The sequence below is a fragment of the Centropristis striata genome, chromosome 20 (genome assembly GCF_030273125.1).
Source record: "Centropristis striata isolate RG_2023a ecotype Rhode Island chromosome 20, C.striata_1.0, whole genome shotgun sequence".
Lineage (NCBI taxonomy): Eukaryota > Metazoa > Chordata > Actinopteri > Perciformes > Serranidae > Centropristis > Centropristis striata.
Window position 1 is genome coordinate 34,850,766 of NC_081536.1, and position 27,387 is coordinate 34,878,152.

At 41.8% G+C, this 27,387-nt stretch overlaps 1 protein-coding gene across 1 annotated transcript in view; it reads left to right on the top strand.

Annotated features, from left to right (window-relative positions):
• The first annotated feature begins 17,396 nt into the window (after window positions 1–17,396).
• The window catches only part of LOC131993213 (heterogeneous nuclear ribonucleoprotein L-like), a 31,610-nt gene continuing 21,619 nt past the window's right edge, over window positions 17,397–27,387 (top strand). The window contains exons 1-8 of the mRNA XM_059359001.1: window positions 17,397–17,542; window positions 17,790–17,979; window positions 21,068–21,186; window positions 22,591–22,700; window positions 22,968–23,095; window positions 25,225–25,310; window positions 25,395–25,491; window positions 26,376–26,448. Of these exons, the coding sequence (XP_059214984.1) occupies window positions 17,397–17,542; window positions 17,790–17,979; window positions 21,068–21,186; window positions 22,591–22,700; window positions 22,968–23,095; window positions 25,225–25,310; window positions 25,395–25,491; window positions 26,376–26,448 (949 nt within the window). The remainder of the gene's footprint in view (window positions 17,543–17,789; window positions 17,980–21,067; window positions 21,187–22,590; window positions 22,701–22,967; window positions 23,096–25,224; window positions 25,311–25,394; window positions 25,492–26,375; window positions 26,449–27,387) is intronic.

The window sequence follows — 27,387 nt, forward strand, 5'->3', positions numbered from 1 at the left end:
AATCCTTATCAATAAAACCATGTTAAATGTCTAGATATATTAAACTCTTATCAGCTATTTTTGTTGATATCATCATTATTATTTGTTTATTATTTGTCCAAACAAATGTACCTTTAGTGATGATTTCTCCATGACTGTATGTATTCTATATCTGTACTAAGTAGCCTTAATTAAATAGATTAGTTATTATCCTCCCTGGTTTAGGTGGTGCTGCCAGATGTTTTCCTGGTTTGTGTTTCATAACTCCACTATGAACGATGGAGGTTAATGGAGCAGATATATTGGCTCTAAATCAGATCGTCTGTGTTTGGAGGAACAGCATTTGTCAAAGAGAACGATCAGATCTGAGTCCTTTATATTCAGTGTGCTGGTCTTCAGCCCTGTCGGAGGTTTAAATGAAACCAAAGGCCTCTTTTCCTTTATTTTTATAACCTGAGAAGCCTGAACGATGCCAGGCTTCACGGTCTGGAGACAGAACTCTCTGATTGGATGTTTTCATGTTTCATGTTGGTTTATAAGGCAACACCTGGTTACCAGTGATCACTGGATCAATCTGTGAGGGCAGCAGACAAAAATGCAACAGATGAATTATTTATTTCTGCATCTGTGTGTGTGTGTGTGTGTGAACAGTAAACACCAGTGGTGAGACAGTGGGCAGGATCTGTCTGTATGATAAAGTGGGCCGGCCTTCTCTGGCAAACAGGCCGAATAAACATTGGCACTAGAGATTTAACGATATGAAAATTTCATATCACGGTTATCAATATTATCTCTGTACAAAAAGTACTGAACACACACACTGAAATCTTTTAACCAAGTCTTATTTAACAAAAAAGAGAGTACTTTTTAAATACACTACCATTTTAAACAAAGTAATGTGGCAGAAACATTAAAATAATACCATAAATAAATAAAAATAAATGTGAAAATTGTGCAAGATGGCACCTTCTGGCCATAAGAGTTAACTGCATTTTGGGCATGTAGATAATTATGCTTTTTTTAAATTCAGTGCTCATGTATGAGTAGCACAGTGCTAACAGGCTAACAGTTAGCTCTGTAGCAGCATGTGTTCACTTAGCGACCTCCATTTGTTTACAACATGCACCGGTGCACCGGACACTTGTGTACAGTTAGCATGCCGGTTTGTTTACATGGCGGACGCTGTGGACAGTTAGCATGCTGGTTTGTTTACGATAAACGGCGGACGCTGTGGACAGTTAGCATGCTGGTTTGTTTACATGGCGGACGCTGTGGACAGTTAGCATGCTGGTTTGTTTACATGGCGGACGCCGTGTACAGTTAGCATGCTGGTTTGTTTACATGGCGGACGCTGTGGACAGTTAGCATGCTGGTTTGTTTACATGGCGGACGCTGTGGACAGTTAGCATGTTGGTTTGTTTATATGGCGGACGCTGTGGACAGTTAGCATGCTGGTTTGTTTACATGGCGGACGCTGTGGACAGTTAGCATGCTGGTTTGTTTACATGGCGGACGCTGTGTACAGTTAGCATGTTGGTTTGTTTACATGGCGGACGCTGTGGACAGTTAGCATGCTGGTTTGTTTACATGGCGGACGCTGTGGACAGTTAGCATGCTGGTTTGTTTACATGGCGGACGCTGTGTACAGTTAGCATGCTGGTTTGTTTACATGGCGGACGCTGTGTACAGTTAGCATGCCGGTTTGTTTACATGGCGGACGCTGTGGACAGTTAGCATGCTGGTTTGTTTACATGGCGGACGCTGTGTACAGTTAGCATGCTGGTTTGTTTACATGGCGGACGCTGTGGACAGTTAGCAGTGTTTCCCACAGACCAGGTAGCAGTGTGTGGAGCTCCACTGACTCCGGTGGGTGAATGGAGTGTCACAGTGTGGTGGAGTCATCGGGTGGATGCAGCGGGCGGTGTTCAACACTTTCTGAAGCTGCCACATGAAAAAACCTGTTTCTATTGTTCTTCAGAGTCTCCTGCTGAGACACTATAAAGCTACAGCATTTCAGCTCAGTCTGACTTCTTTAACAGTAAGTTATTTAAGAGAAGACAACTAAAACCATTTTGACCAGAACCCTGCTGGTTTCATTCCTCACCCCAACTAGTTCAATCTGTAGATTCTGTGATAGGAATGATTTGCACAAGACAACTTCAATTGGAGGTTTTTATTTCAAATAATTAACTGAAGACCTACCTCAACCAATAACCTGTTCTAACTGTTTGGGTAAAATAATGTAAAAAATAAAATATATTAACACAAATAAAATAGAGAAACGACCTAAGGAACAAAGCCTGATTCAGATTCTGTAGCCTGTTTAGTGCTCAGCTTCATGTCCTATCAGAACACCTCATTTTTCTTGGCTTCCTGAAAAACAACTCAAGTCTCTTCATCAGGGACCTCCTTGGGTTCAGGACCATTTATGGATAGTCTTGCTTGAGAAACAGCAAAAAAACAGCCACAGACAAATCAGAATGAAAATAGGCTACTTTCCCCACTCGTTTATTTATTTATTTAAAGTCTAAACTTGTCTGTTTGACCTCAGCTGTTGTTTCAGCAGCTGCCTGTCTTACAGCAGCATTTAGTCTGCTGTCCTCCTCTATTTCTCCCTCAGCACCACTGTTTGATACAACATTCAGATAAATTAACCTTTACCAGCCATGTGACTGTTCAGCTTTGTTTCACACTGACACCTCCTCATGCTGCTCCTTGTCCTCTTGACGAGGCCGTTTTTGCCGTGAAAAAAAAACGACTGATAACTACAACAATAATAATATTCATAATAACTTAAAAAATGTGGTCTATTCTTTTTGATTTGACTGTGGGCATAGTAGTCTATCTCAAATATTAGAGCTGTAAAGTCCTAAATTCTTTAAATATATCACTTTATTATCATTTTAAACCCTTTTAGCTGAGAAAGTAGCCGTTTAGATCCCCAGTGCCTCGTTCATTTGTCTAAATACCAGCTGTTTACTATTTGGTTGTGCTAATCAAGCTAGCCGTCGTGAGCAACGCACTTCCGGTTACATTCACAAAAAATAAAACGCCCGTTGCCCTTTATAACGTTATAATTTGTGCTTTTACTTTGAAAACAGGAAGCGAACCTACCCTCGATGTAGCTAGCTTGAAGCAGCCGCTTTGACTGCTCTCGTCCCGTTAACGGCATTTAAGGAAACCATCAATAAGCCTTAACGTTACCGGAGAGTGTTGGCAGCTCAGAGACCGGCCCGCTTCATTTAAAACATTTATTTATTGATGTGAATGTGGTGTCTTCTGTGTGTTGGCTAACGTTACAGACGTTACAGTTTTTTTAATCCCCATAGAGAGGAAAAAAAAACAGAATCATTTTGTGGCGGTCAGTCTCTATTCTGTGGCGGTGCGCCACAGAATGGTCTATGTGTGGGAAACACTGGTTAGCATGTTGGTTTGTTTACATGGCGGATGCTGTGTACAGTTAGCATGCTGGTTTGTTTACATGGCGGACGCTTTGTACAGTTACCATGCTGGTTTGTTTACATGGCGGACGCTGTGGACAGTTAGCATGTTGGTTTGTTTACATGGCGGATGCTATGTACAGTTAGCATGTTGGTTTGTTTACATGGCGGATGCTATGTACAGTTAGCATGCTGGTTTGTTTACATGGCGGACGCTGTGGACAGTTAGCATGTTGGTTTGTTTACATGGCGGATGCTGTGTACAGTTAGCATGCTGGTTTGTTTACATGGCGGACGCTTTGTACAGTTAGCATGCTGGTTTGTTTATATGGCGGACGCTGTGGACAGTTAGCATGTTGGTTTGTTTATATGGCGGACGCTGTGGACAGTTAGCATGTTGGTTTGTTTACATGGCGGATGCTGTGTACAGTTAGCATTGTTGGTTTGTTTACATGGCGGACGCTGTGGACAGTTAGCATGTTGGTTTGTTTACATGGCGGATGCTGTGTACAGTTAGCATGTTGGTTTGTTTATATGGCGGACGCTGTGTACAGTTAGCATGTTGGTTTGTTTATATGGCGGACGCTGTGGACAGTTAGCATGTTGGTTTGTTTATATGGCGGACGCTGTGTACAGTTAGCATGTTGGTTTGTTTACATGGCGGACGCTGTGGACAGTTAGCATGCTGGTTTGTTTACATGGCGGACGCTGTGGACACTTAGCATGCTGGTTTGTTTACATGGCGGACGCTGTGGACAGTTAGCATGCTGGTTTGTTTACATGGCGGACGCTGTGGACAGTTAGCATGCTGGTTTGTTTACATGGCGGACGCTGTGTACAGTTAGCATGTTGGTTTGTTTACATGGCGGACACTGTGGACAGTTAGCATGCTGGTTTGTTTACATGGCGGACGCTGTGGACAGTTAGCATGCTGGTTTGTTTACATGGCGGACGCTGTAGTTAGTGGCGGTGGCAGCAGTTGTTGTGCAGCTGAACAGTGAGGTCAGGTCGGTTCTCTGAGTCCGATAATTCCAATTTTACGGTCGTACTAACCGTCGGGAATTTTACCGCTGTTTATCGTCATACCGGTAATGGTTACATCCCTAATTGGTTGTTGTACCTGTTTATCTTTAAGGCCATGACCAGAAAAGTCCCTCCATACTGAACTAGACTTCTTGATGGATCACGGTCACTACTTAACACCATCTGGTTTCCTCTCAGTCCCCCTTCCCTTCCAGTGTGCTGACTCAACTTGGGAAGTTTATTGTTTATTGTTAAAATGATCCACATTAGATGTCTCCAAAGTGGGACGAGCTGGTCTTACTGGGGGCCAAATAAATAAACAAAAGATCACATAACAATGATAATATAAAAACACTGTATTACATGTAAAACATTGTAGACATCATGGAAACATCATCAGAAATTATTCAAACTATTACATTCATCACTACATTCATACAGTCCATTCCCGACGATGTGGTGATGGTTCTGGTTTAGTGCAGCTTCCAGGAATATTTGTGTAAATATGGTCTATGCTAGTGGCAGAAACATGGCGAGCTGTTATAAAGACTCTGGTTGGCTGAGAGATCATCGGAGACAGATTACAAGCATCAATTAATGATACTATCTTTTATTTCATTCATTGATCATCATTGGTCATTGATTCATAAAAGTAACAAAATGTCACTATTCACATCTGTAGCTCTGTTGATTAACATAAATCATTCATGTATTGCCCATCAGTCCCTGGAGGCCCAAAGAGGTTCTAGACTATCAGAGATGAACTCAGAGTGTTGCCAGGAGTAGAGCTGGGCCACATGGACCAAAAGTCATATCTGATACGTTTAGGCTCCATATCGATATACGATATACAGTTGAAACCACAAGTTTACATACACTATATAAAAAGACACATATGCTTTTTTTCTCACTTTTCCTGTTTTAGGTCCATTAGGATTACCAAAATTATTTCTATTTACTAAATTCCAGAATAATGAGAGGATTTTTTAAGACAATTTTTTATTACTTTCTTAAAAGTCAGAAGTTTACATACACTAACATTATTATGCCTTGAAACAATTTGGAAAAGCCCAGATGATGATGTCATGTCTTTGGAAGCTTCTGATTGGTTCATTGACAACATTAGAGTTAATTAGAGACACACCTGTGGATGTATTTTAAGGCACACCTGAAACACACTGCTTCTTTGTGTAACATCATGGGAAAGTCAAAAGGAATCAGCCAAGATATCAGGAAGAGAATTGTGGACTTGCACAAGTCTGGTTCATCCTTGGGTGATATTTCCAGATGCCTGAAGGTTCCACATTCATCTGTTCTAATAATTATACCCAAGTATAAACACCATGGGAATGTCCAGCCATCATAGCGCTCAGGAAGGAGACGGGCTCTGTGTCCCAGAGATGAACGTGCTTTGGTCCAAAATGTGCAAATCAACCCAAGAACAAAAGCAAAAGACCTTGTGAAGATGCTGGCTGAAGCTGGTAAGAAAGACCTTGTGAAGATGCTGGCTGAAGCTGGTAAGAGTGTGTTATTATCCAGAGAAACGAGTCCTGAGACATGGGCTGAAAGGCCATTCTGCAGGAAGAAGACATTACTCCAAAAGAAACATAAAAAAGCCTGATTACAGTTTGCAAATGCACACAGGGACAAAGACCTTAATTTTTGGTCTGACAAAACTGTAATCTGTAATTTTTCTGTTTCTTTTGGAGTAATGTCTTCTTCCTGCAGAGTGGCCTTTCAGCCCATGTCTCAGGACTCGTTTCTCTGGATAATAACACACTCTTACCAGCTTCAGCCAGCATCTTCACAAGGTCTTTCTTACCAGCTTCAGCCAGCATCTTCACAAGGTCTTTCTTACCAGCTTCAGCCAGCATCTTCACAAGGTCTTTCTTACCAGCTTCAGCCAGCATCTTCACAAGGTCTTTTGCTTTTGTTCTTGGGTTGATTTGCACATTTTGGACCAAAGCACGTTCATCTCTGGGACACAGAGCCGTCTCCTTCCTGAGCGCTATGATGGCTGGACATTCCCATGGTGTTCATACTTGGGTATAATTATTAGAACAGATGAATGTGGAACCTTCAGGCATCTGGAAATATCACCCAAGGATGAACCAGACTTGTGCAAGTCCACAATTCTCTTCCTGATATCTTGGTTGATTTCTTTTGACTTTCCCATGATGTTACACAAAGAAGCAGTGTGTTTCAGGTGTGACTTAAAATACATCCACAGGTGTGTCTCCAATTAACTCTAATGTTGTCAATAAACCAATCAGAAGCTTCCAAAGACATGACAGCATCATCTGGGCTTTCCCAAATGGTTTCAAGGCATAATAATGTTAGTGTATGTAAACTTCTGACTTTGAAGAAAGTCATAAAAAATTGTCTTAAAAAATCCTTCTCTCATTATTCTGGCATTTAGTAAATAGAAATAATTTTGGTAATCCTAACGGACCTAAAACAGGAAAAGTGATTGTCTGATTTCATGTCAGACAGTGAGAAAAAAAGCATATGTGTCTTTTTATATAGTGTATGTAAACTTCTGGTTTCATATCCTGATACTTTTATCACACAGTGAGAGCAAATGTTCAGTCAAAGTCAAATATGACATGTCACAAGTAGTTTTATTGAAACTGTTTATTTAAGTGAACATAAATACTGTAGAACAACAGGAGAACCTTTAAAAAAAAAAAAGCTCCATAAAGTGCACATTTAAATAAAAAAGTATCTTAAATAAAAATAGCCTATGAAATAAAATAGGGAGGGATCTTTTTTCTGAAAATACATATATTTATATGAGAAAAGAACATTACAAAGGAACTAAATATGCGAACCCTAGTAAGGGAGCATTTATATAGAAAGAAATATATTTTTTAACTATATCGATATAAGCGATATGGTCTAATTCCATATCACATTTAAAATTCTATCAATATATTTTTTATATCGATATATCGCCCAGCCAGAAGGTTATTTCTGATATATAATGCTATGCCACTATGATTATCCCTTCTGAAAATATCATAGCCATCAATGGAAATCTCCAGTAGCATCCAGATGGGTCTTTGATGTAGCCGAGATATGAATTATGTTTTCTCTGATCAGATAGTTGAGTTCATGAAGCGTTTCTTCTGATGCTGCAGACATTAAAAAGGGCCACAACAAGACCCTCCAAACAGGAAGTCAGGCTTTTGTTTTAACGCTCCCACATCATGATGTCAGCTTCCTTACTTTTCTGCAGCTGTTTTTAGCTTCGGTCATTTTAACCCTTTGATGCCCAACATGGGTCTAAAGTGACCCGACAGTTTTTATGTTCTATATCTTTGCAATAATTCATCGTTCAGTATTCCAGGTTTTCCTCAATTAGTTTGTTTTTGATCATCATACATCCTGATTTTTATGTTTTCCTTTATTCATTTTTGAATAAAATCCCTTTTTCTGTCACTACTCTTCTAATGCACAACATGGGTCAAAAATGAGCCATATCCATTTTTTAGCTAAGTAGCTTGTTAAGCTAACTTCTTGGCTAAGTATTTAGCTAAGTAGCTTGCTAAGCTAGCTATTTAGCTAACTTCTTGGCTAAGTAGTTAGCTATGTAATAATACAAAACCTTTTTTTCTTAATGAATTACGAGAAGCAAAACGAAAATAATGATCTGTTGTTATCAAAAACAAGATATTTAAAGAATATTTAGAATGTTCAATCATAAAATAAGTTGATATCAAAAGATAGAGCACAGAAACGCACAGCAAGCAATAAATAACATGGTAAATGAATGTGGGTCATTTTAGAGCATGTTGTGCATCAAAGGGTTAAACAGCGTTTTACTCATTTATTGATCTCGTCTGTTATCTGTATGCTGAGTCTGTATTTCTGTCTGTTGGTAAACTAACTTGTTGTCACTGTAAATGAGGGAAAGCTTTCAGTTTAAATGGAGTTGTATATGTGGGTGGAGCATGGTTATAATGACGGAGAAGACTGAAGAAGTATTTCATCTTTGATCTGTCCACCTCTCTGTCCTATTATATGTGTGTTTGAGTATACGTTTGGACGGGCTGATTGTTACTCTGTCCAGTGAGAATAAAGGCTTGTGACAGGTTATAAACATGACGTTGGTCTTTAGGGTTCTGAACGTTGTGCCCGTTATTTGACAGGAGGAGAGGAGTGAGATGTTGAGATGGACGTCAGTCACTAGTGGACACCAACATGTCTGCTTTCTCTTTGGGTCACACCAGGGGGCTCAAACTGGCGGCCCGCGGGCCAATTGCGGCCCTCATGACAATGTTTTGTGGCCCCCACCTTAATAATTTTGTGTCTTTTTTTTGTTATTTTGCGTCTTTTTTGGTAATTTTGTTTGTTTAAAAAATAATTTTGTGTCTTTTTAAAATAATTTTGTTTTGTTTTTTCAAATAATTTCCTGTCTTTTTTGGTAATTCTGTCTTTTTTGGGTCATTTTGTGTCTTTTTTAAGTAATTTAGTGTTTTTTTCAGTCATTTTGTGTCTTTTTTTAGTCATTTTGTGTCTTATTTTTGTCATTTTGTGTCTTTTTGGTAATTTTGTGTCTTTTTTTGTTATATTGTGTCTTTTTTGGTAATTTTGTTTGTTTCAAAAATAATTTTGTGTCTTTTTAAAATAATTTTGTGTCTTTTTAAAATAATTTTGTTTTGTTTTTTCAAATAATTTCCTGTCTTTTTTGGTAATTCTTTCTTTTTTGGGTTTTGTCATTTTGTGTCTTTTTGATCATTTTTACATCTATTTTTGGTCATTTTGTGTGTTTTTTTGGTCATTTTGTGTATTATTTTAGTCATTTTGTGTCTTTTTTTAGTCATTTTTACATCTACAGTCATGGAAACATTCCTCATAATAACCATAAAATCTTTATCAATAAAACCATGTTAAATGTCTAGATATCAGCTCTTAAATTAAACTCTTATCAGATATTTTTGTTGTTATCATTATATTTGTCCAAACTAATGAACCTTTAGTTGAACCAGACGTTAAAATGAACCAGAAACTGAAGAAACGAGGAGGTCTGATCATTGTTTCCATGACTTTATATGAGGATAGAGAGAAAACACCAACAACCCTTTCTCTACTGATTGGGCTCTTTATTTATATTTAAAGCATGTGGAGACTCTAGTCCTGGACCCTCTTTACCTCCTGAGCTCCTTCTGCCTCACAGCTTCTCTCCACTCTACTCCTGTCTCATGTTCCCACTGAAGAAGTGAAGTAGTTAACCTTCACCATGCCATGTTGGTATCACTTCAGCTCAACCTCACCTTTATGTCCTGATGATTCATCTTTAACTTTGACTTACTGGATCAGAATTTTGAAGCCAAAAGAAACAAAGGAATAAAACATCAAATCTGATCTTGAAAATGATGTTTCACACACAGGAATGTACAAATATAACATATAACAGGTACAATGAGGATAATATCTAGTCTAGTATATTTTCATACTAAATATATTTGACATCATCTCTGGTTTTACTCGGCCGAATATCATCAAAAAAATTCTAGTATGAAGTTTCAAGCCAGAACTTTAGAGAGAATCTGATGGAGAGACTCGCTTCATTTTAATGTTTTCACCTCATGAAGAAGATGTGCAGCTGCTTTCATGGACTCTAGAGGGTTAAAACGACATCTTCCATTATTACTTTTTCATCCATGTGGGGAGCCGGGGCTGGTGTTTGTGGAGATGTGGTGTAGCTGGTGGAAACCAGACCAGTGTAACAGATAACCGATCTCTTTCACTGGTTACTGTCCAAGTAGCAAGTTTAGACTCAAGAACAGAGTTAGAGTCGACCAAAGTCTTCAACCGTGGCCTGACTGGTTCTCAGACTCTCAGACTGGTTTCCTGCAGTAACCGGAGCTTCTTTAATCTGAGGAACCAGTGTTACAACCAGCAGGAACCAGAACGTTCCAGTTCTAAGACCTGGTCCCATTGCTGATGGATTCTGCTTTTATATACCAACATGTGTTTATTATAGAGACGACATGTCGTGACTCGTTAATAGTAAAACACTCCTCACACCATGGCACCAAGCATTTAAATATATATATATATATATATATATATATATATATATATGGATGGATGGTTGGATGATGGATGATGGATGGATGGATGGATGGATGGATGGATGGATGATGGATGGATGGATGGATGGATGGATGGATGATGGATGGATGGATGGATGGATGGATGGATGGATGGATGATGGATGGTTGGATGGTGGATGGTGGATGGTGAATGGATGGATGATGGATGGATGGATGGATGGATGGATGGATGATGATGGATGGATGGATGATGGATGGTTGGATGGTGGATGGATGGATGGATGGATGGATGATGATGGATGGATGGATGATGGATGGTTGGATGGTGGATGGATGGATGGATGGATGGATGATGATGGATGGATGGATGATGGATGGTTGGATGGTGGATGGATGGATGGATGGATGGATGATGATGATGGATGGATGGATGGATGGATGGATGGATGGATGATGATGATGATGGATGGATGATGGATGGATGGATGGATGGATGGATGATGATGATGATGGATGGATGATGGATGGATGGATGGATGGATAGATGAATATAAGTTATTTTACAGTGTTTTATTTATTTAGATAATCAAAGAACAGGTCAGCTCATCTTTTAACTTTGATGTTTTCATTGATTTCCTGTGAATCCTGATGATTCTGAGATCTGAAGCAAAGGAAGGTTTGGTGGAAGTTCAGAGGAAAGAGGGACAGATTTAAGAATCAGGCTTCAGACGTGTTGATGTTGGGTCAGTGGAAGAGGAAGTGACACAATATTTGATTTGATGCGTTTAATGACCATGTGATTGGGTGTGAAGTGTGTCTTCCTGTCAGTGAGCTGTAGTTAATGTGGAAGTGACAGAGAAAGGTGAGAGAAGTGAAAGCGCTCGCCTTAAACCAGTTTAATGAGCCGTCAGGTGACCTGCAGCTCTGGAAGCTGATTGGCTGAACGTTGGATTGATCCGTCATGAGGCAGCTGCACATTCTGTCACTTCTCTCTTTTCTTCACGGTTTTTCATGTCTACGTGATATTTAATACCACAAAGAAAACCTGACACCTATAACTGAGGGACTAACATTAATATAACGTTAATGTAATATATAATATTAATATAATATATAATATAATATTAATGTAACATTAATATAGCATACATATAACATTAATAACATAAAAAAACCACGCACATTAAAACTACTATAAAATCATCATACATCAATATTTTTTCTGCTTTTTTTCCGTAAATCTCTTAAACATTTTCAGACTTATTGAAAACTACCAAACATTCAATAATTTTCACCATTTTCACCATTTATATGCCAGTTTATGTATTTGAATTTTTCCATATTTTTTTCCCAAAAGAGCACAGAAAATGACTTATTTTCCATATAATGAATAGAAGGGAGCTGAGGGTTTTGGTGGTGATTAGAGTCTTGGATATGTCAAAGATAACAGTGATTTGATGTCATTAGTATTTTTTACGTAGTAATAGATTAACCCTCTGGTGACCAGAAACGCCTCATAGACTTCCATTCAAACCACAGAATACATGGTTTTATACCAGAATGAAAAATGTGGTTTGAATGGAAGTCTATGAGGCGTTTTTGGCCCCAATGGTCACCAGAGGGGAGGAAATACACCAATGGAGTATAAAAGACATGGAAGGGTTCATGACAATGGATCTCAAAAATCTTACTAAAAAGAAAAGTTTGTGGTGATATTATATGGATTCATGAGTGCCAAGTATGGATATCTAGCGTTAACTGTTCCTGGTTTCATCTGAAACTAGAAGATGTCAGGAAGCTGGAGGCTCCGTGAGTCACGATGTCGTGGCGGGAAGTTGTAGAAATATCGCTGCAAAGTTCAGCAAAAGTTTTGGTTTTATTTTTTTACCATTTTAAAAATATTTTTTTAAGTTAAATCTAAAATTTTACTGCCAGAAAAACAGTTCATCTGCCTTCAAAAGGAGTAGAATTACCAGAAAAAAATCAAAATTACCAAAAAAAAAAAGAAATTACCAAAAAAGGTCTAATGCACCAGAAATTTTTTAAAAAAAAATACCAGGAAAAAGGAGAATTACCAGAAAACGTCAAAATTACAAGAAAAAAAGTCAAATCTACCAGAAAAAAGTAGAAATTACCAGAAAAAAGTTAAATTTACTAGAAAAAAGTAGAATTAACAGAAAAAGTAGAATTAACAGAAAAAAGTCCAAATTACCAGAAAAAATTATCAGAACCATGTTTATGAGTTCAGCTTGTTGTTGGATCAGAACCATGTTTATGAGTTCAGCTTGTTGTTGGATCAGAACCATGTTTATGAGTTCAGCTTGTTGTTGGTTCAGAACCATGTTTATGAGTTCAGCTGGTTGTTGGATCAGAACCATGTTTATGAGTTCAGCTGGTTGTTGGATCAGAACCATGTTTATGAGTTCAGCTTGTTGTTGGATCAGAACCATGTTTATGAGTTCAGCTTGTTGTTGGATCAGAACCATGTTTATGAGTTCAGCTTGTTGTTGGTTCAGAACCATGTTTATGAGTTCAGCTTGTTGTTGGTTCAGAACCATGTTTATGAGTTCAGCTTGTTGTTGGATCAGAACCATGTTTATGAGTTCAGCTTGTTGTTGGATCAGAACCATGTTTATGAGTTCAGCTTGTTGTTGGTTCAGAACCATGTTTATGAGTTCAGCTTGTTGTTGGATCAGAACCATGTTTATGAGTTCAGCTTGTTGTTGGATCAGAACCATGTTTATGAGTTCAGCTTGTTGTTTGTGTGTTTGATGATAAAATGCTGCAGTTGTTGTCGTCCAACATGTTTGATATCAGTTCAGTTTGACTGGATACTTTGTTGGCTTTGACTCTCATTGACGACAATAAAAAGACTGAAGTCACATCAACACACTGAGAATTAAACAGTTAAATCTTAATATATTGAGTCAATATTCACCACATCACACAATGATTAACATCACAGTCATATCACATCATGACTCAAATATCAGGATCAAACAGAATCACCTCTATTATACATCCAGAACCTCTGATTAGCTTTCGGGTTAAAACTCTGCTGAGAGTTATAAAGTCAGTAGATGAATGAAGTGAAGTGGTGATGAGGCTGACGTGACGTCATTAAATGTGACGTAGTGAATCTCTGAACTCTGAGAGGAAAGACAGAAACCAGCTGAACTCTGACGTTTCCATTTCTCAGTTAGTGCCTCAACTCTTTTTCAGCAAAGGTAAAAGTCACCACCAACATGACTTTACTTTTACTTTCTTTGAAGTGTGCGTTTCAACATTTTTAATGCAATTTTTTGTGTTTACTGTGTGTTTTTCCTGTGCTTTTTGTAATTTTTTGGTGTGTTTTTGTGTTTCTTGTGTGTTTCTTGTAAAAAAAAAATGTGCTTTTTGTGTTTATTTTAGTTTTTTGTAATTTTGTGTATGTTTTTGTTTTTTAATGTGTGTTTTTTGTATTTTGTGTCTTTCAAAAAGTTGACCCAGTGAGTTAAAATGACTTGATAATAATGAGGTTGAGGTGATAAAGATGATCCCAGCATGACATGGTGATCATTATTTAAGTTTCATATACAGACAGAATGAAAAAGAGTCAAAAACCAACAAAATAACAAAAATCACCCAAAACTCCAAAGAAGAAAGACGAGTTGTTGATGTGAAGCAACAGAGAGAAGTGGAGAGGCTCTGGTTTCTACCGGAGGATGTTCTGTAACTGAGCTTCCTGTCTCACCGTTACACACACACACACACACACACACACACACACACACACACACACACACACACACACATGCATGTAGAACAACAGGCAGAAACGTTTCACACACATGTGATGCATGAACCTCTGACACACACTGTTATTGTTTAGAGAAGTTTAGAAAGACCAATCACACAAAGTCCTTCACACACACACACACACACACACACACACAGACACAAACACAAACACACACACACACACAGACACACACACACACACACACACACACACACCCCGGCCTGTCTGAGTGAAGGTGGTGTCCTGTTCCTGTGAATCAGCAGGACATGCATGTCGTCTAGTTTCATTACACAGAGACACTGGAGGAGACTCGTCACCTGATCATTAGAGGCTGATTAACACCATGGATGGACACGTAGAGACTCCTCCTCCACCAGGAGGAGAACCCGACTCCTCCACCAGGAGGAGAACCCGACTCCTCCACCAGGAGGAGAACCCGACTCCTCCTAGCAGGAGTTAAAGATGTCTCTCATACCTCTTTAATCTGATCACAGATATCTTTCTGCTCACATCTCATTTATTACATGGAACGTAAACCAAAACCAGTTTTTCCTCCAGCAGGGTGGTAAATCCATGTTTACATTTAGTCTTCCATCACAGTCTTTTATATATATATTGGTAATTTTGATACTGCTTATATATATATAAAAAACACAAAATTTGTCCTAAATGTATCTGTTCACAATAAGACGCACCGGTTGCAGGGTTCTGGGCTTAAGTCGATGTTTTTAAATGTTTTAATGTTGCCGATGCCGAAGTTTGTTTTTTAAATGTATTTCGTGTTGTTATTCCAGAGAAACATCTAATATTCTATTAGGGCTGTTCCACATCGTATCGTTCACTTTTATACCGCTATATTTGTTTTATGAGTAAAAAAATGCATATGATGATGTTGTCAACAATCCTACTTGTTGCCGTAGTAACGTAAGGGTTTCCATGAATGACTAGACTGGTTCAGAGTCTCATGTGCTGAAGTTTATCTACACCACGCGTCTCAGACTGGCTTACTTTGGTCATTTTGTCTTTTTTTTTTGTTATTTTGTGTCTTTTTAAGTAATTTTGTGTCTTTTAAATAATTTTGTGTCTTTTTTTTTTTTGTAATTTTGTGTCTTTTTTTGTCATTTTGTGTCTTTTTTGGTAATTTTGTCTTTTTTTTGGGTTATTTTGTGTCTTTTAAATAATTTTGTGGGGTTTTTTTTGTAATTTTGTGTCTTTTGGTAATTTTGTCTCTTTTTTGGTCATTTTGATAGTGCCTCCAGTGGCCCCCAGTAATTACAGGCCCCTGGTCCCCAGTATTCCTGTGGCAGGTTCAGCCTCAGTAGCTGGTCCAGATAAACTTCATCCAGTAGTGAAATGAAGAAATAAATCAGAGAGAGTGGGAGGAAGAGACGGTTTCATGTGGAAGTGACATGAAGTCATGTGACCTTCCTCCACTGGTTGCTGCTCTGCTTTCTGACTGCAGCAACAGCAACTACACACAGTGTTGCTCAACTCCCCGCCTGCTGCTTCCTGTCAATGAGAATCACACCAGGGACCCTAAGGTTCCTGTTACCAGGAGTTACAGAGTGATCTGATGACTCAGACTCCAGTCTGAGAGACGATGGAGGACATCAGACCATCTACTGATCCTGCCAACACAGAGACAAACACACAACACTACACACCACTAATGACTACCAGTAATCAGGCTGTTGGTCAGTAGGAGAGAAACAACACGTTGTTGTGTTTGTTGGAGATGAATCAGAATAATCCAGAGGTTTGCTACAACAGGAGGATTTATCACTGAGGTTTGATTATTTGGTCCCATCAGGCAGTAAAATAGTTCGTTTGTAGCTTACAGACTGTTTGACCACATTGGTCTGAATGACGTTTCGTCATCTTCCGGAGGAAATAAGCTCCAATTTCAACTTTCACAATGGAGCCACACGTTGGCTGGTCCTTGCTTTTTATATGGTCAACATTACCCATTTCTGGCTAAATATCCAGCTGATGATATGACTGATATTGACTACTTGCAGTCTTTTGCTTTGTGAAACCATTTCTTTTGTATTTTTCTCAGTTACAGAACATCCTCCGGTAATTCATGATTTCATAGGTTAAAACATGTAAACGTGTGTGTTCGTGAGCTGTGTGCCGGTAAAACACAACACAGCTGATCAATTAACTAGGGAAGGGTATCTCTGCCACCCTTATAAAAAATATCCTCCATTTATCTTGTTATAGCGAGATACTGATTGTTATAATATAGCCCTAATAATGAAACGAAACGACAAGCCAGAATAGGCTACGGCTCGTTTGGAAGATTGAATTAAATTCTACTTTAAGCTGTTTGAGACATGGTGAGATTCTACAGTTACTGAACACAGAGGATGATATTGTTATCAGTATGCTGCTCTGAGAAGGAGTTTGAAATGTATGAGGTTGTACCTAATGAAACATGTATATTAGATTAAATTAATTTCATACCAGTGTTTCCCTGACATTCTTTCAGCAGCGGTGCAACACATGGCTAATCTGAATATTCAAATGAGCCATGTGTTGGATTTGTGCTGCTGCTGAATGAATGTAGGGGAATATACAGGCAGCACGCAAATTAAGCACTGATGCATTTGGAATAGTTGGTTTAGACCTGAGTTGGTCCAGGTTCATGTTCTCACCAGAGGGACCACCAGAGGTTGGCGTTTGGTGGGAATCAAGCGGACCGGGAGACACCTCCTCTTTTTGGAGGTCTCGGTCCGCTTGATTTAGTTTAGCACCCGAGTGTGATTGATGCTTTCACACCGACGGAAACGAACCGAACTAAGAGCTTTTGGTTGGAATGGATAGTTTAGTGCACACCAACTGCTGTTGGTGTGAAAGCACCCTGAAACTAAGTGAAGGAAACTAATGTAGAGGAGAGTCAGGGAGCTTTACACCTATCTGGTTTGGTCCGGACTTTAGCACTTTTCAGTTTGACCCAAACCAAAGGACCAAAGTTTGGTCGACCAGAAGAGGTGGTCTCGGTCCGGACCAAACCAACCAAGGTCCGAACCATCTGCAGTGTGAAAACAACTTTTTTATAGTTTGGTCCTTCGTATCAATGACAGGAAGTTTTTTGCCATAACTGTCAGGATGCGAGCCGTTTTCTCCTCCTCTCCTGTCGACGGCGATACAGTTTCTCATGATGAGGAGGCTCATCATGTGACCACCAAGCTCTCTCACATGTTGCTCATTAAGCTGCTGCTGGTAGCTAAAGACCAGCAGCAGCATCACCTCAGGTAAAAGGTGACTCCTGGGTTCATTTAGTGTAAACATGTTCAGGAAGTAACTCTGAGGTCAGATGGCGGCCGGCCTAGCAACGCAGCGTAACCAAAACAAGATGAACCAGGAAGTCCACAGGGAGATGACGTATCCAGTAGAACTGTCTTGTAAGTCGTTATTCCTTTTGCAGGACCAAATGTAGACAATGGAACAGAACACGGACCTTGGTTCAGACCTTGGTTCGGACCTTGGTTCGGACCTTAGTTCAGACCTTGGTTCAGACCTTGGTTCAGACCTTGGTTCGGACCTTGGTTCAGACCTTGGTTCAGACCTTGGTTCGGACCTTGGTTCAGACCTTGTTTCAGACCTTAGTTCGGACCTTAGTTCGGACCTTGTTTCAGACCTTGGTTCGGACCTTAGTTCGGACCTTAGTTCGGACCTTGGTTCAGACCTTGTTTCAGACCTTGGTTCGGACCTTAGTTCGGACCTTAGTTCGGACCTTGGTTCGGACCTTGGTTCGGACCTTGGTTCAGACCTTGGTTCAGACCTTGGTTCGGACCTTGGTTCAGACCTTGGTTCGGACCTTGGTTCAGACCTTGGTTCGGACCTTGGTTCAGACCTTCAGGTGTGAAAACGTCCTCAGTTTAATATGATCGTCTTCATGTTAAATCTACAGTATGAAGAGTCCTACCAGCTGAGGATAGAGGACAGATCACTGGTGGACGAATGTCAAATGTCCTCTGACAGTAAAACTCTGTGTGTGTGTGTGTGTGTGTGTGTGTGTGTGTGTGTGTGTGTGTGTGTGTGTGTGTGTGTCTCCATAATGAATAATGTTGTTAAAGCAGCAGCAGCAGCAGCCTGGTTCCAGTTCTTCTTCTATTAATAGACCAGAGGAATGTCCATGTGAAAGAGGACAAACAGAGATAATAGAGAGAGAGAGATGAGCAGAGGAGGAAGAGATTAAAGTCTCAAAGAGTTGGACAGAGACTGTAAGAGAAGAGAGACATGTCCTGGTTCTGAGTCCTGGATAATGTTACAGACAGACAGACAGACAGGCAGACAGACAGGAGGACAGACAGACAGACAGACAGGAGGACAGACAGACAGACAGGCAGACAGACAGACAGACAGACAGACAGGAGGACAGACAGACAGACAGACAGACAGGAGGACAGACAGACAGGAGGACAGACAGATAGATAGACAGACAGGCAGACAGACAGACAGACAGACAGGAGGACAGACAGACAGGCAGACAGACAGACAGACAGACAGGAGGACAGACAGACAGGCAGACAGACAGACAGATAGACAGACAGACAGACAGACAGGAGGACAGACAGACAGACAGACAGACAGACAGACAGGAGGACAGACAGAGAGACAGACAGACAGACAGACAGGCAGACAGACAGACAGACAGACAGACAGGAGGACAGACAGAGAGACAGATAGACAGACAGACAGACAGACAGACAGGAGGACAGACAGACAGGAGGACAGACAGATAGACAGACAGACAGACAGGCAGACAGACAGACAGACAGACAGAGAGACAGGAGGACAGACAGACAGACAGACAGACAGACAGGAGGACAGACAGACAGACAGACAGACAGACAGACAGACAGACAGACAGGAGGACAGACAGACAGACAGACAGACAGACAGGAGGACAGACAGACAGGAGACAGACAGAGAGACAGACAGACAGGAGGACAGACAGACAGGAGGACAGAAGTCTATTGTTCTGATAAACATTCTCAGCTGACTACAGTAAAATAATCCGTCACATCCCTTCAGAGCGTCTGGGAGGTTTTAACTGGTAGAAGTCACCAGTAGAAGCTGTTTCTTGAAGTCCTGCTGAGGACGAGTTCTATGACTGGAGAACTCGTAGAACCTGGGGAGAACCCGGCACTCGTCATCATGACTAGAGTTGTTCCGATTCCCAAACCAGTATCTGAAATTGCTCCGATATTGCTGAAAATGCTGCATCGGTATCAGCGAGTCCTGGAGTCCAGACACTATTCTGAGCACATGGATGTGTTAACAGAGTCCACCACAGAATTTACAAGAAGACTGTCAAAATAAGAGCCTTGAATAAAACATAGAAGAACCCTTATTCTCCTTTACAATAACTCTCTAAAATATGCAATGATTCAGATGGAATAGAGGCATTAGAATGTGTGAGAGGCACCAAGTTTAGGCTTTTAGGGCAAAAATGTTCTCCGGACCCCCAGATTTATTTATTTAAGTTGCTGTTGCTCTACTGTTTTGTTTACTGTTTTATTTAAGAATAAATGTCTTGAATCTTCTGTATTATTCATGTTTATAAAGGGTTTAACCTGAGCCAGAACCACAATGATAATCATATCACAGTCATGCAGGTGGAGGATGATATTTATTTATAACATTCTGGTATCAGCCGATACCCACAGACCAAGTATCGGTATCAGGATCAGTATCGGTATCAGTATCGGTATCAGTATCGGTATCAGTATCGGTATCGGGAGGGAAAAATGGTATCAGAACATCTCTAGTCATGACTCGTCACACAGAGCCCTATAACTGGTGCTGTGATTGGAGACAATGGTGCCGTGCTGCTGTGCAGCTTCTACTAACTGTGTCTGTGTTTACAGCCAACTTGAAGTATATTATGTGTAAATCAGTGTGTGAGCAAATCAGAGGCTCGTAAAGTTAGTTAGCATATCAGACTGATTGTCTGTATGAAGCTAGATTAACATACAACTTAGAATGATGTAGCTATACGACTATCACAACAAATATACTTAAAAATATGAACCAGATCATTAATTACTTTGTTCTTTTTAATCCTATGTTCTTAAAGTCCTTGCTGATTTCTTATTGAAGCCCAGTTACATTACTCACAGTCCAGTTGGAAATCCTTTTAGATGGAGGGCGTGGAAGGAAGTTTGGTTTCAGGTTGAGTTCCAATAATTGTAAAAAAAAGACACAAGATGAGACACGGAATGACAAGAAAAAGGCACAAAATGACTAAAAAAAGACACTGAATGACAAGAAAAAGGCACAAAATTACTAAAAAGACACAAAATTACTAAAAAAAAAAGACCCAAAATGACTAAAAAAGACACAAAATGACCAAAAAAGACCCAAAAAGACCCAAAATGAGAATCCATGTGGGAGTGTCCCAATGCATCATGGGACTTCTCCAGAACTTATAAATCTATAAGACTATAGTGGAGGGAGCTCAGATATAACAGCTATAAGCTCTCAGATACTTTATGAATTTCATTTCTATCTGCTACAGAGGCTGAAAAATCTGTTATTTAGTAGGAAAAGTTGACACTTCTGTTGGATTTACAGAGAAACTTCAGGTTTTAGGGGCCGATTTTAAAATCACCAACCAGAGGTTTTACAGGCAGTTTTTACAGCCGTTTGAGGCCTAAATGGGTTCAGACGCACAGATAATAAGATTGGAAATGGATTTTTCGCCGGCATTGAATGTGTGTTGTTGCTGTGTGTAACAGTGTGTAAGTGTCTATGCTGTGTGTGTGTTGCAGGACAACGGCGAGGACTCCCACCGTATCTCCCCCAGCCCGGTGGTCCATGTCCGGGGTCTGTGTGAGGCCGTGGTGGAGGCCGACCTCATCGACGCTCTCGACAAGTTTGGATCCATCTGGTGAGGAACAAGAACATCTTCACATACTAGAAGCCTTCTGGTTCAGATGTTGAGCTTTGGAAGGTTTGTTTGGGTGTTGAATGTTTAGTTAACACTCTAAAGTCTCCAAAGTCTCCAAATAATCCAGACTTGTTGCCTCCATCAGAGTATAAAACAAAGCAGCGTGGAGCCCTACTGTACATTTACCTCTAAAGTTCTGGCTGTAAACTCCATGAGGCCAGTTTCAGTTTGATGATGATATACCAAGTAAAACTGGAGACGAGCTCAAATAGATTTAGTATCAAATGATAGAACTGGATGGAACCCTCTTATATGGTAGATTTGACACCTTTGGTCACATTTGACACATTTACAATTCTTTATTGAGCATGATAGTGTTTTGAAAGTTAAAAAAGATTCAAAATCACATTTTATGTTGGACTAAAGGACTAAAAAAGACACAAAAAAGACACAAAATGACAAAAAAGACATAAAATGACTAAAAAAAGACACAAAATCAGTTTTAATTTCGTTGTGAATTTTTGTTTTCAAATCCAATTTGTTTTAATGAGTTTTTATAGTGAGTGTGCTAGTTTTAATTTAGTTTCTTTTTTGTAGGAAATACTTGGTTTTAGTTTAGTTTCTATATATATATATATATATATACCACCAGCAGGGACATTATAATTATAATAATATTAATAATAAAGCTGTTGTGTGTGTGAAGCTGCTTCACTAGTTTCACTGTAAAGATCTTTAAGATTCTGAATAATTGAAGGAAACGTTTTGTGATGCTGCAGTTTCCACTCTAAAGACTCCTGATGCATTATTAACATCACTTCCTGCTGCAGTCTTCATTAACACACACACACACACACACACACACTAGAGATGGGGATCCCCATGATACCAGTTGATCCTGATACTGGTTCTGATCCAACAACAAGCTGAACTCATAAACATGGTTCTGATCCAACAACAAGCTGAACTCATAAACATGGTTCTGATCCAACAACAAGCTGAACTCATAAACATGGTTCTGATCCAACAACAAGCTGAACTCATAAACATGGTTCTGATCCAACAACAAGCTGAACTCATAAACATGGTTCTGAACCAACAACAAGCTGAACTCATAAACATGGTTCTGATCCAACAACAAGCTGAACTCATAAACATGGTTCTGATCCAACAACCAGCTGAACTCATAAACATGGTTCTGATCCAACAACAAGCTGAACTCATAAACATGGTTCTGATCCAACAACAAGCTGAACTCATAAACATGGTTCTGAACCAAACAGAGGAAAGACTAACTTCCAACATCATATCCTGACACAATTTACACTTTTTTATGCTCATTTAGACTTTTTTCTGGTAATTTCCTTTTTGTTGTTGTAATTAGACTTCTTTGTGTGTGTTCAGCTATGTGATGATGATGCCGTTCAAGCGCCAGGCTCTGGTGGAGTTCTCGGCCGTGGAGAGTGCCGACCGCTGCGTCTCCTGTGGAGCCAAAGAGCCCGTCTTCATCGCAGGTTTGATCCTTTAATGACTGACAGAAACATTAATAAGTGACATGAATAACTGACATGAATAAGTGACATGAATAAGTGACATGAATAAGTGACATTAATAAGTGACATGAATAAGTGACATTAATAAGTGACATGAATAAGTGACATTAATAAGTGACATGAATAAGTGACATGAATAAGTGACATTAATAAGTGACATTAATAAGTGACATTATTAAGACGTGAAGCGTTGTGTACGTGTTTAATGTTTGTCCGTGTGGTCGTCAGGCCAACAGGCGTACTTTAACTACTCCACGTCCAAGAGGATCACCAGGCCAACCAACGCCGACAACCCCAACAGTGGCAACAAGGTCCTGCTGCTGTCCATCCAGAACCCCCTCTACCCCATCACCACGGTAACGCTTTCTCCTCCCTCTACCCCATCACCACGGTAACGCTTTCTCCCCCCTCTACCCCATCACCACGGTAACGCTTTCTCCCCCCTCTACCCCATCACCACGGTAACACTTTCTCCTCCCTCTACCCCATCACCACGGTAACGCTTTCTCCCCCCTCTACCCCATCACCACGGTAACGCTTTCTCCCCCCTCTACCCCATCACCACGGTAACGCTTTCTCCTCCCTCTACCCCATCACCACGGTAACGCCACGGTAACGCTTTCTCCCCCCTCTACCCCATCACCACGGTAACGCTTTCTCCCCCCTCTACCCCATCACCACGGTAACGCATTCTCCCTCCTCTACCCCATCACCACGGTAACGCTTTCTCCCTCCTCTACCCCATCACCACGGTAACGCCACGGTAACGCTTTCTCCCTCCTCTACCCCATCACCACGGTAACGCTTTCTCCTCCCTCTACCCCATCACCACGGTAACGCCACGGTAACGCTTTCTCCCCCCTCTACCCCATCACCACGGTAACGCTTTCTCCCCCCTCTACCCCATCACCACGGTAACGCATTCTCCCTCCTCTACCCCATCACCACGGTAACGCTTTCTCCCTCCTCTACCCCATCACCACGGTAACGCCACGGTAACGCATTCTCCCTCCTCTACCCCATCACCACGGTAACGCTTTCTCCTCCCTCTACCCCATCACCACGGTAACGCTTTCTCCCCCCTCTACCCCATCACCACGGTAACGCTTTCTCCCCCCTCTACCCCATCACCACGGTAACGCTTTCTCCTCCCTCTACCCCATCACCACGGTAACGCCACGGTAACGCTTTCTCCCCCCTCTACCCCATCACCACGGTAACGCTTTCTCCCCCCTCTACCCCATCACCACGGTAACGCATTCTCCCTCCTCTACCCCATCACCACGGTAACGCTTTCTCCCTCCTCTACCCCATCACCACGGTAACGCCACGGTAACGCTTTCTCCCTCCTCTACCCCATCACCACGGTAACGCTTTCTCCCTCCTCTACCCCATCACCACGGTAACGCATTCTCCCCCCTCTACCCCATCACCACGGTAACGCATTCTCCCTCCTCTACCCCATCACCACGGTAACGCTTTCTCCCCCCTCTACCCCATCACCACGGTAACGCGTTCTCCCCCCTCTACCCCATCACCACGGTAACGCTTTCTCCCCCCTCTACCCCATCACCACGGTAATGTACACGGTAGTACTTTTACTTCAGTATGTTTTGAATTCAGGACTTTTACTTGTAGTCAGTGTGTATTAGTACTTTTACTGCAGTAAGTAAAGGATGTGAATACTTCTTCCACCAGTTCTTGTCAATAATCAGTCAGTCTCTCCCTAACAACAAACCAACTGGTTTTATAATGATTCCATGCATCCAGCCATCAGATTCCTTTATATCCCAGACACGTTTCCAGCTCTTCCAACCAATCATGTCCTTCTTTTCTTTTCTTTTCTTTTCTTGCCTGGTCTGGGTGTCTGGGTGTCTGGGTGTCTGGGTATCTGGGTGTCTGGGTGTCTGGGTGTCTGGGTGTCTGGGGGTCTGGGTGTCTGGGGGTCTGGGTGTCTGGGTGTCTGGGTGTCTGGGTGTCTGGGGGTCTGGGGGTCTGGGTGTCTGGGTGTCTGGGTGTCTGGGGGTCTGGGTGTCTGGGGGTCTGGGGGTCTGGGGGTCTGGGGGTCTGGGTGTCTGGGGGTCTGGGGGTCTGGGTGTCTGGGTGTCTGGGGGTCTGGGTGTCTGGGGGTCTGGGTGTCTGGGTGTCTGGGTGTCTGGGGGTCTGGGTGTCTGGGGGTCTGGGTGTCTGGGTGTCTGGGGGTCTGGGTGTCTGGGGGTCTGGGGGTCTGGGTGTCTGGGGGTCTGGGGGTCTGGGTGTCTGGGGGTCTGGGTGTCTGGGGGTCTGGGGGTCTGGGGGTCTGGGTGTCTGGGGGTCTGGGTGTCTGGGGGTCTGGGGGTCTGGGTGTCTGGGTGTCTGGGGGTCTGGGTGTGTGGGGGTCTGGGGGTCTGGGTGTCTGGGGGTCTGGGTGTCTGGGGGTCTGGGTGTCTGGGTGTCTGGGGGTCTGGGTGTCTGGGGGTCTGGGGGTCTGGGGGTCTGGGTGCAGGACGTCCTGTACACGGTGTGTAACCCCATCGGCAGCGTGCTGAGGATCGTCATCTTTAAGAGGAACGGGATCCAGGCCATGGTGGAGTATCCTGACTCACTGGGTGGATGGGTGGTGCTGGTTGTGTTTCTGTGTTGGGCGTGTCCTCTCCTTAACCCTTGAACCTCCAGGTTCGAGTCGGTTCAGTGTGCTCAGAAGGCCAAAGCTGCTCTGAACGGAGCCGACATCTACGCCGGATGCTGCACGCTGAAGATTGAATACGCCAGGGTAAGAAACCAGACTCGTCCTGCTGCCTGTCTGCAGGTTGGTACATTCACTTTCTGCACTCATGCACATGCTGCATGTATGGAAAGTGAACTTGACGAGAGATTGTGCAGCGACGAAAACTCTTGTCTCTGAAATTTTGAAATGTTTTTCAGATTTTAAATGAACAAAAAATAAACCCAAATGTTTTTATTTTTTCCCAGTTTTTAGCTTCCTCACACTGGAGGAAACCCTCCTCAGTGTGAGGATGGTCAATTATTTTAATGGTGATTAGTAGCAGAGTATGGTGAGGAGAGCTAGAGCCGCTTTGTTTCTGCTGTTCATCGTGCTCTCGCTCTCCTTCTCTTGCTCTCACTCTCTCGCGCTCTCTCTTGAACGCTCTCGTTCTCTTGCTCTCACTCTCTCGCGCTCTCTCTTGCGCGCTCTCATGCTCTCTCTCTCTTGCTCTCTCGTTCTCTCTCTCTCGCTCTCACTCTCTCATTGTCTTGCTCTCTCTCATGTGCACGCTTTCTTGCTCTCATTCTTGTTCTCTCGCTTTCTCTCCCGCGCACGCTCTCACTCTCTCATTCTCTCACTCTCTCCTTCTTTCGCTCTCTCGCTCTCACTCTCTCGCTCTCTCTCTCTTGCTCTCTCATCAATATAGTTAGGTTAAGGTAACTAAAACCACTTGGTTAAGGGGCAAATATCAAATCAAATATCTATGAATATTTTTTTAAACGGCTAATTTCCTCAAAATTTTAGGGTAAAATTTTCACAATTTATGGCTGAGATGTCATACGCTGTCATCGAGAAATGATCTAAGAATCTAGAGAATAACAGCTGATGAAGAACTGGGTATCAGTGACACTTTTCAGTGTTTATTCAAATTTTTGTCATTCTGCCAACAGCCGACTCGTCTGAATGTGATCAAGAACGACAACGAGAGCTGGGACTACACCAAACCATACCTGGTCAGACGAGGTAGGACACTCTCTCTCTCTCTCTCTCTCTCTCTCTCTCTCTCTCTCTCTCTCTCTCTCTCTCTCTCTCTCTCTCTCCATTCTTCAGTCACTCTATGACCTCTCCACAGAAACTAGGCGTCTGTTTCAGTCTTTACTCTCTAGTGGCTCATTCTCCACTGCAGCCGTCCTGATTTCACCACTAGATGAAAACGCTAAGTCATTTGTGAAAGCGTGTCCAGATCTTCAGTCATTCTGGATTCAGATCTTAGTGATAAACAGTTTGGACCGTAGACCTCCATCACACCGAGACTCCTCCTCCTCCTCCTCCTCCTCCGCCTCTCCATCTCCACCTCAAACACTCACCAAACACCAGCCAATCACCGGCACCTCACAAGCCTGCACACCGCTCACCATGACGAGAGAGAGAGAGAGAAACATTGAGGGAGAGAGAGAACATGGACGTCAGGCTGACCATGCACTGCAGCTTTCTTCCATCTTCACTTCTACAACCAGCAAAAAGAGAGAAAAAGGGACGGATCTCACTCCTGCTGACCGCCATGCAGCTGCTGCTTCAACATGCCCAGGAGGCCTCGGCCCTTCCTCTGTCTGCAAGACTCCTCTCAATCTGCTCCTCACTGTGTTTTACCTTCCTGCTCTGTCTGGAGATAGTCTGGCCTGGCCGGTGTCTGCTCCACAGTGTGCTGAGCCTACAAAGCCTTCACGCTCTAGGTTTTACTCTCGAGATCATGCAGGTTTTCCTGCAAACATGTGAGAATTTACTGCATGTTCCTCACTGCCTACTAGGCCTGTCACCATAATCACTATATCGACTTATGGTTCAATATATAAAAATGGGCACAATAGTTTTTTTCTGGACTCAAAATATTGACTTTTTGTGCTTTTTAGAGCGTAGATTTGCCACTGTAAACCTCATAAATCTGCCCCTTTTTTCCCCTGT